The following is a 10027-nucleotide window of genomic DNA, read 5'->3' as shown; positions in this document are numbered from 1 at the left end:
ATATTGTTTTTTTGAAACTTCAATTACTCTAGCCACAGACTAAGGGTCTTATATTTAGATTTATGTTTCATTAAAATATATTTGCCTTTATTTTTATTCCACAAGCATGGCTTGGCGGTGTTAAGTATACGCTAGTTGAGTACAGAGACTCTCAGGGTCAAAGGAACTCCTGATAACATTTAGTGTTAATTCTGCTTTCTTGCTATACATATCCTATAAATACAAGCTGAGTTACTCAGCAACAGTTAATCAGGGAACTGCAGGAAAAACAAATAGATGTAATAAACTTCCCCTCCCCTTTTCCAAAATCCAGGGGCTTTTCTAGATATCTCTTAATCACACTATAAGGCATGTTATTGCCATATTTTATTTTTGTTTGCATATTTTATTGTTCCCTCTTTTCCTAGTTCAGGAAACTGGAAAAAAAACAAACAGACACCACCCTGAAAAAATAGTCTTTAGTCCAAACAGCTTTATGAGTTTGAATTTGGAATAAAAAACCTTTATTTGTTTAATATTTTAGAGATTAAGAGGCACTTTTACATAAATTATCTTTTAGTTTAAAGCAAATATTTAAGTAACGTTCACTTTGTCTCAAACACTGACATTGGTGAATATTCATGGAGAAAGTCATGGTACTAGTCCTTATGGAGCATAAAATCTTAGATTTTTGCTACCTAACCTTTATTTTTCAGTACTTAGAACAACTTCCCTCATCACACCACACACCAGCCAACATTCTTGTCCCTACAGAAAAGCTTCACTCTTTTCTGTAGCACTTATAACTATCTGACACACAGAGAGTCTCCCTAGATCTTTAAATTTTTTAAATTATCCCCTCAAGAGTGTATTCCATGACTCTGAAATAGTGACTGACATACAGCAATCATCCAATAGATATGGTGAAAGAAAGAAAGAATACATACATACATACATGCATGTACAATGGGCATTTTCATTCTACATGTAAAAAGAGAAGTTTAAGGAATCTTGGGACTTTTGTATTTTCACACTTCTTATAAAAAGTAGTACCATCTACCTCCACATTCTTTTCATACAGTATGATGGATTTTAAATTTAGTCCAGACTCCATTATCTATGCTGATAGCTGAAGAATGAGTACAACACACTAGGATCCCAATGACAAGTTGTAGATGCAACAAGAAAGGAAATTAGTGGAATGCATAACATCGTGGATAAGACTGAGCAATGTATAATGGTGGTTAGTAGATGTGTAAAAGAAAAAGACAAAAAGAACATAATGTTGACTACTATGAATGCTATAACAGTGTCTCTAAACTGAAAAATGTAAAGAAACTGAGCATTTTAAAGTTGGTGATATCTTTTTATGGATTTTTAAATGTTTATAATCTTTAAGCTAATCCTTCAGTGCATTTATTGGTGATATCCTATTCCCTCTCAGTCTTCTGCCTTAAAATAGTTGGTTCAACTTCTACTTATTAACCTCTTACACACATTAAATGCTGTTTATTTTTTTAATTTTGAAAAAGCTAAGATTTCCTGTTATGAAATCCTGTTGATCTAGGATTTGAATCCATCAGTCTGTCTTCATCGTCCTTTATTTTAATCAGGATATTGTACTATGCTTATTGGATGAATATACATTTCAAAATAAATTCCATCCTATACTCATCCTCTGGCTCCTCCTTGTGGCCAGTTCTTCTCTTTGCTTTTACCTTGACTTTCTTTATGCCTTTGATGCCTCCAAATTTAATTTTTACTTTTCTTCATCCCTTCTTGTAAATATTTTTTGAAGATGAATTTTAAGAATCAGTTATGTTGAATGTTGCTTGTAGGCTAAGAGGAATCCTCAGAAATAGCCTGTGGATGTGTTACTGTGGAAGTTAATGGTGACTTGGAAAAAAGCATTTTTATAGAAAGTGAGGGGAAAGACTGATTAGTGTGGGTTCAGGAAAAGTAGGAAGAAACAGCAGGAATAGGCAGCTTTTGAACACTTTTATTGTTAAGAGAATTAGAGAAATGAGGTGATAGTGGTAGTGTGTGTGAAGGGGATGAACACGATATTTTTTGCTTATTTTTAAAATAGAAGATATCACATATTTATAAGTTAAGAGGAGTCAACCAGCTGAAAAAAATAATGATCCCAGAGACAGAAAATTATAAGTTAAAAATCTTTGAGTAGGTAGATGGAATGGATTTCAATGTACAGATGGGAATGAACATAGATAAGAGTTTGTACAATTTAACCATGGAAAATGGTTGAAAATGATATTATCATGCATACAGATGTAAATGTTTTTGTATATTTGGTCAGTGAAACAGAGAAAATGCTCTTATGATTGTTTTTATTTTTTCAAGATAATCTTCTTCTGAATATTAGTTGCTTTTTGCAGGAAGATTTTCCATAGGAAGTTAGCCATGCCAGAAGGGAACTCCATTCACACATAGTTTTAATAGCTATCCATTTCTTCTCAATGCCCCATTGCCAACTCTCTCTCTCTCTCTCTCTCTCTCTCTCTCTCTCTTCCTCCCTCCCTTTCCTACACACACACACACACACACACACTTGAATTTCTTAAAGCATCAGCCAGATAGGGGTGGTATTTAACTAAACAGCTCTCAGTACATGTGACTACACACTCCATCCTGTTTTAGTATGTGTATCTGCTTGATATCTAATATAGGTGAATATAAACCGCATCCAATGTGTCCATGAAGAATTAGCTTACCTTACCTTTAACACATGTAAAGAGGACACCTGACCCTTTATTGAAACCTTGCGAATCATAGGATTTCCTGCATAAAACCACCACTCCTGCACTGATTCCAAACACCACTTCTTTGCTTCATAGTATGAAACAATAATGAAAGAGCCGTTTGGAATCTACAATATACTGATTTCTAAGGAGAATATTGGACTTCACTCACATTCTCTGCAGAAAAACAGATTATCATTCTGTCCTTACATAGATTGCAGTGGGATGTGTCTTGGGCCAGTTGAGTGTCTGTATAAAAGCTCCAAGCCTCGGAAAGAACATCTTGTTCAGGCCTGAAGACATTGAAACATTAATTACACAATTTACAGGAGTGCTTTCTTCTACAATGTCCGAAGAAGTGACCTATGCGACACTTTCATTTCAGGATTCCGTTGGAGCAGGAAATCACCAGAATAGAAATAACCTAAGGAAAAAAGGTAAGGATTCAGGAAAAGTGCGACTTGACCTTGGGGAATGGACAGGTGTTCAAGGCTTTGAGGTACTGGCTTTGATACCTAAGCTAAAGAGAAGGGTGCTGTGAAAGCTTCGAAATAGAGACAAAGTGGTGGAATATATTAGTAGAAGAAGTGTTCCCAATATTGAGGAAAAAATGGTGTGTTATCACTATGTCTCATGAAGCCATGTGTTATAGTAAAAATGTTGAGTAGACATACCAGAGAATGGGGACTAAACGGTTACTTTTAATAAGTGTAGTCCTTTTATAAATGTAGTCCTTGCGAGAGATGCCAGAGGGATCTTTTAGAAGGCAGATCAGAAGCTTCTAAAACATAGAAGATAGAAGAAATTTTTCTTTTCAAAGGTATAAAAACTGAACAGGAAAGTTGGAGAATGGGTGAGTCAGAAATAGACAGTAGTTTCAGTTTTATAGTATTTTAAAAAATTAAGAAATTAAAATTCCCAGAATAATTAGTAGTGTTGAATATGTAATAACAATATTTTAAAAGGTATGTCACTTGCTGTGTATCACATCTTTATTAAAATATAGTTGTGAAGTAAATGAAGTAATATTAGTACTTTTTCCAATATGTTGAGAAAACTGAGGCTGAAAAAAATTAAAGGATTTAACCAAGTTCATGCAACTGTTATGTGGTGGACTCCAGACTCAGTTCTAGCCTTTCACTCATTCCCTTATATCCAATTGAAAGAATAAAAGAGTGGTCTTTGTGGTCAATAATCCAATTTAATATATCAGACTACATCCCTCACTTTCAAAAATCCATTGACAGTTGAGGCTGTTGTCCTGAATCATCATCTAAAATATATAAACTATGTTCTTTTCTTTAGATTTATTATTTTTTTTAAATTTAAGTGTGTGTGTGTGTGTGTGTGTGTGTGTGTGTGTGGTTTGAAAGGGGGGTGATATAAAAAAAGAAGATGGGAATAGGCTTTGCATTTTCTAATAAAGATGGCTATACATTATTTTTTAGAAAAGTTTAACTCTAATCCTTGAGAAAGAGGGAGTAGTGGATATGTTATATGTAGTAATACTGCACCTGGAGATTACATTAATCATTCTCAAATATTGGGCTAGATGCCATTAGATTCTGAGTTGAAGAATAGGAACGTGATTTAAGTAAGAGAACCATTTGTGATATATACAGGGTGGGGCAAAAGAAGGTTTACAGTTGTGAGTACATGAAACACAAAGTTTATTCCTGTGTTATTATTTATTATTGTATTATTTTCCATAAAACATTAAACATATTTTGCCCCACCTTGTATATGGAATGTCAAATTTTGAAGAATTATTTGCTAGCTTTCTCGTCTTTTCTGTGGTTTGTAAGTTAGATTATACATTCATTCCTTCTTTCATTCAGTATCCATTCATTATCTAATAGGTGATAAATAAAATGGGTAATAGATACAAATAAAACCCATAGTAACACTTGTTTTGTGGAGGTTTGTAATTTTAAAAACTTGGGATCTCTTCTATTGTTAGGGTCATCCAGAAAACCACTTTCTACAACATCTTATTCATGAATTTAATAAACTTGAAGAAGAAAGGTGGGTAATGATGAAAACAAAAACCTAATGCTTAGAAGACACTCGTAAAGGAAAGGAGAAGCCAAAAGAAAGAAATGAAGAAATAAGGGAGGAAGGCAGGGGTGGGGCCCTCACAGCACATTGTTTTAGGTATTTTCTAGATGGGGCATTAAAGAAGCTTAAGAAGCTTCCTCGGTGGGAAAAATAAACAACCATATGTGACTCCCACAAGGGAGTTCTGTTTGTTCATCCCTCTGTTGGCTTCCTTCATTGTTTCCAGGTCTATCCCACACATGGCGCTGGGCAGCCCTGAGTCTGCTAACCCTTTGTCTGTTGCTGCTGACCGGGCTTGTGACCTTGGGGATTATGTGTAAGTATACTTGCATCAAACCCAAGAAAGATGATTAGGAAACACTATGTGAATTCAGGTTTGATATATGATAAGAGCTACATCCTAAATACTCTAATGCTTTCTGCTACTTTCTATCTCTCCCCTTCTCCCTGTCTCCAAGTTAAACCAACAAGGAAAATATTATTATGAGGATTTTCCCCTAAATCCATTGCTTTCTCTTGATAAGCTAGACTGAACTAGGAAGCCAACTTTCATTTCTCCAGTTATTGGTTGGAATAAGGAGTCTTTTTTCTGCATAGACACACATCCACTTATTATTCCAGTGGTGAGAAACAGAAAGCCAAGGACAGTGGGTTCAAGGAAAAGCATACCATTTTATTTACCTCTAAGACTTTGTACAAGACTGGCTTAATCTGCTCACGTAAGACAGAGAAAACTAGAGCAGAGAAACTTCTAAGCAGCAGCAACAGCCTGACTACTATAAATGAAAAAGAGATACAAACAAGGAGGAAGAGTTGCCTGATATTCCTTAGCAAGTAGATAGAAAGTTGAACCAGCCAGGCAGGTGTGGCTCAGTGATTGAGCGTTGACCTATGAACCAGGAAGTCACAGTTGGATTCCAGGTCAGGACACATACTCAGGTTGATCCCCAGTGTGGGGTGTGCATGAGCCTGTTGATCAATGATTCTCTCTCATTATTGATGTTTCTCTCTCTCCCTCCCTCTTCCTTCCTCTCTGAAGTCAATACAAATATATTTAAAAATATAAAGAAAAAAGAAAGTTGAACCGCCTCCAACAATGGAAGCTCCACTTCCAAGCACAGTAGTGAAAAAAGAATATCCTTTTTAGTCTGACCCATCATTTGGGCAGTCAGGGCTATTCAGGGTAGGGAATCCTGAACTAACAAGCGCAAAAACATCCTGAGAATACACACTTTGTAGGATGTTAAGTATGTGATGCACAGAGTAGAGTAGTGAGTGAGCACAGTATTCAATTTCAGGGGATTTGCAGTCAAGAAAGTTTATTTGCTAAATGATACCAACATTTCCTCTGATACTTTCATTTATTTTTATATATGTAAAATCTCATGGATAATTAGGATTTAGACATACTTTTTTGGACATATAAATAGAAACTAATGATGTAACTTGCTCTTTTGAAAAGAAATATTATGTTCTAGCAGTAGTGACAACTATTCAGCAGCCAATCATTATGAAGCTTAGTAGTTAATCTTCTACAATGATGTATGTTGTATTTTTATTTTTAAATTATTGACATTATTGCAGATGTTCCCCACAACCTCCCTTAGCCCACCTAACAATCATGTATGTTTAAAAAAATTAAGATGCACCCACCCTACCTGGTTTGGTTTAGTGGATAGAGCATTGGCCTGCGCACTGAAGGGTCCTGGTTTTGATTCCTTCAAGGGCACATGCCTGGGTTGGGGTTGCAGGCTCGATCCCCAGTAGGGGGCATACAGGAAGCAGCCAGTCAATGATTCTCTCTCATCATTGATGTTTCTATCTCTCTCTCCCTCTCCCTTCCTTTCTGAAATCAATAAAAAATATATTAAAAAATAAAATAATAAAATAAAAAAGAAGATGAAATATGTAATCATTAGGTTTCAATAGAAGGAAGAGTTTTTCTCAATTAAAGTGCAATGCTTTGAGTGCAATGGCTCTTAAATTTATTCTGCTGGTGAGTCATCTAAAGTGTTTATTAAAAATGAATATTTTTATGGATCTAGGATCAGAAGTGGCATTAAAATCTGCCTTTTAACACACACACACACACACACACACACACACACACACACACACAAATACCCCAAGTGATTCTGACACAAGCTGTCTGCAGACTATACTTTGAGAGAGCCATTGCCCCAAAGGACTCTGCTCCTATTAAAACAATTATGTGAACCAACTCCAAAAAGAAAAAGACAAAATTTCCAACAAGTGTATGGCAAAATGACTAGCACTGCTTTAGATGAAATGTCAGTTATATAATCAGCAATTCGTTATTTTAATATAAGCACAAAATAATTAAATATAAATAAAGTTATAAGAATGAGTTCTAAACAAATTTAAATAGAAAGGCATCTGGTGTGCTTCTTCCAGGTTCCTCCATTATGAGGAGTTACTAATAAATTTTAAACAATGTAAGAAATATTTCTGTGTTAAGAGAATTATCCATGGCTAACGTGAGAATGGGAGGCTGTCTGAACTTATTTACTATTATGCCTTGGAGTTTTGCAGACGTCTAAGGAAATTAACTCAGACTCAGAGAATTTGAGTCAACTTCAAAAAACCATCCACCACCAGCAAGATAACTTATCCCAGCAGCTGAGCAACTACAGGAACTTTCCCACGGAGGAGGAACTGCTCAAATCACAGATCTCCAATCTATTGAAGAAGCAGGGACAAATGGCCATCAAACTCTGTCAAGAGCTAGTCATTCACACTTCAGGTAATCAGGATCTAGTGGCCTGTCAGATCAAATCTGTTGTCTCAGTTTAGGTTAATTATGTGCGTCATCTCTGGGAGTATGAGAGAGTCGTGTTGTCCAAAGTCCACTAATGAAATCACTCTGATTTTACAGAAGACAAAGGAAGATATAAAAGTATTTAATATTTTTGAAACAGAGGCAAATTTGGGGAAGCATCATGAACTTATATCAATTTGGATACTTTAGCCCCTCCACTTTATGAACTATTTTTAGGGGATCCTGGTGTTATAAGAAGTTAAAAGTAGAACAGATCATTCATTCTAATTCCAGAAGACTGAGGCCTGCAAAGATCATTTTAATCACCACTGCCCCAACCCATGATTGGGGTGATCTCATTTTCAAAGGCTCCTACAACAGTATGTTTTCAGGGTGCTGGGTCTCAAACCCTATTATCAAGTTAAGCAGCTTAGTTTCCAAAACCTTCCCCAATCACTCCAAAGTTGTTTAGTTTGTACTTTTAGGTATAATTTCTTTTTCAGACCACAAATGCAATCCTTGTCCTAAGATGTGGCAATGGCACCAAAACAGCTGCTATTATTTTGCAACGAATGAAGAGAAAACTTGGAGTAGCAGTAGAAGAAACTGCATGGACAAGAACTCCACCTTGGTGAAAATAGACAGCTTGGAGGAAAAGGTCGGAATCTCCTTTCCTGGTTACAGAAATTGCCCGTGTAATGTAAAGCAAATAAATAGCATTTCTGATCCACACAGTAGGAATTCAGTACATTTTGAAGGAGAATTAATAAATGGCTTTAACGTATGTTCCCATCTATCTTACTTCTGCAACCGGAACTGTGGTTCTCACATAAGATTTTTCCTTTTCTCTTTCTCAGCATTTTCTGAAGTCCCAACCATTACCCAAGCTTTCTTTCTTCTGGTTGGGATTATCATGGGATCCATCTGGCAGAAGTTGGCTGTGGGAAGATGGTTCTAGCCCCTCTCCAGCCTTGTAAGTCTCTATTTGGAAAAAATCCAAGCTAATAACACTAAGAAATGGGATATTGACGAAATGATCTGATTTTCATTTCCATAATAATTAGTGATGTTGAACATCTTCTTATTTGCCTGTTGGCCCTCTGTAGGTCTTCCTTGGAGAAATGGCTAATCAGATTCTCTGCTTATTTTTTAATTTTGGTGGTGAGCATGCTATAGTATATATAGATATCAAATTACAATAGTGTACATCTGAAACATGTTATTAATCTACCTCAATAAAAAGTTAATTTTAAGAATTATAAATCTAGATACAAAAAAGAGTACAACCTACAAAGGAAATAGAGCTTCAGTAACAAATACTGATGCCCTAGCCAGCTTTGCTCAGTGGTCAGCCCACCAACCAAAAGGTCTTGGGTTCAATTCCTGATCAAAGGCACCTTCTTCAGTTTCAGGCTTGATCCTAGGCCCCCAGGTTGGTTGCATGCTAGAGGCAACCAATCAATGTGTCTCTCTCACATAGATGTTTCTCTCTCTCTCATCCCCCCTCTACTCTCTCTAAAAATCAATGGCAGGGGAGCAAGCAGTTAGGGACAAGATCAGGCCAGCATGGGGGAGCAAGCAGTTAGGGGTGCAATCAGTTCAGCATGGGGGAGCAAGTAGTTAGGGGGCAATCAGGCTGGCAGGGGAGGGCAGTTGAGGCGATCAGGCTGGCAGAGGCAGTTAAGGGTGATCAGGCAGGCAGGCAAGCAGTTAGGAGCTATTGGTCATGGATTGTGAGAGGGATGCCCAACTGCTGGTTTAGGCCCAATCCCTGGGATCAGCCTAAACCGGCAGTCAGACATCCCCCAAGGGGTCCCATATTGGAGAGGGTGCAGGCCAGACTGAGGGACACCCTCCCCCATCCCATGTACTAATTTCGTGTACTGGGCCTCTAGTATTTTCTATAATAATATACGTTAACACACATTTAAATTTAACAATTGTTAGCTATTTTCTAACAAAAAGTAAGTCTACATTGGTTAAATAGTTTAACAATTAATTTTATGATGGGGACTTGCAATTAAATTATATATAAAATGTTTTTCATGAATTAGCATGAGCCACTTTATGGTTTTAATAAAAATACTTAAAGTATTTATAGACTACATATTATTTTGAAAAAATGATTTTTGGCAATGATTAAAAGATATGAAAAAAAGGCCAACTTAAAAATATGTCAAGGGGCACATAGTTTTACAAAATTCTTTTAGCAGACTGACTACAAAACCAAATATTTTGAGGAACACCTCTCATCACAACTATATTCAAATGGTACAATCACATTTGCATGTTTAATACAACATATGGCATTTGTATATTAGATGAAACTTAAAAGCAGTGGCATCTTTCTGGGCATAGCAGGTTTTTTCACCTCCCTATCCTTATCAAATTATTAATCTATTCAACTCCTATTTCACTCCTTAATAATGCATGTTGTCAAAGTTTCCTTAAA

The 10027-nt window shown here is 36.3% G+C and overlaps 1 protein-coding gene across 1 annotated transcript; it reads left to right on the top strand.

The window, feature by feature from the left end:
* Nucleotides 1-3084: 3084 nt before the first annotated feature.
* Nucleotides 3085-8552, top strand: CLEC12B (C-type lectin domain family 12 member B). Its single transcript, XM_014451764.1, has 5 exons — nucleotides 3085-3179; nucleotides 5018-5112; nucleotides 7342-7560; nucleotides 8079-8233; nucleotides 8433-8552. Exons 1-5 carry the CDS (start codon nucleotides 3085-3087, stop codon nucleotides 8550-8552), a joined length of 684 nt encoding a protein of 227 aa, XP_014307250.1.
* Nucleotides 8553-10027: the final 1475 nt, after the last annotated feature.

This window comes from Myotis lucifugus, unplaced genomic scaffold (genome assembly GCF_000147115.1).
Source record: "Myotis lucifugus unplaced genomic scaffold, Myoluc2.0 scaffold_10, whole genome shotgun sequence".
Lineage (NCBI taxonomy): Eukaryota > Metazoa > Chordata > Mammalia > Chiroptera > Vespertilionidae > Myotis > Myotis lucifugus.
The sequence above is the reverse complement of the archived record's forward strand: the minus strand, read 5'-3'. Positions and strand labels throughout refer to the sequence as shown.

Bases quoted from the DNA above. Each gene is read 5' to 3' on its own strand.
- CLEC12B (XM_014451764.1), top strand. From the start codon at position 3,085: ATGTCCGAAGAAGTGACCTATGCGACACTTTCATTTCAGGATTCCGTT. The intron at 5,113-7,341 runs GTAAGTATACTT...TATGCCTTGGAG, and splicing joins TGTGACCTTGGGGATTATGT to TTTTGCAGACGTCTAAGGAA. The intron at 8,234-8,432 runs GTCGGAATCTCC...TCTCTTTCTCAG, and splicing joins TAGACAGCTTGGAGGAAAAG to CATTTTCTGAAGTCCCAACC.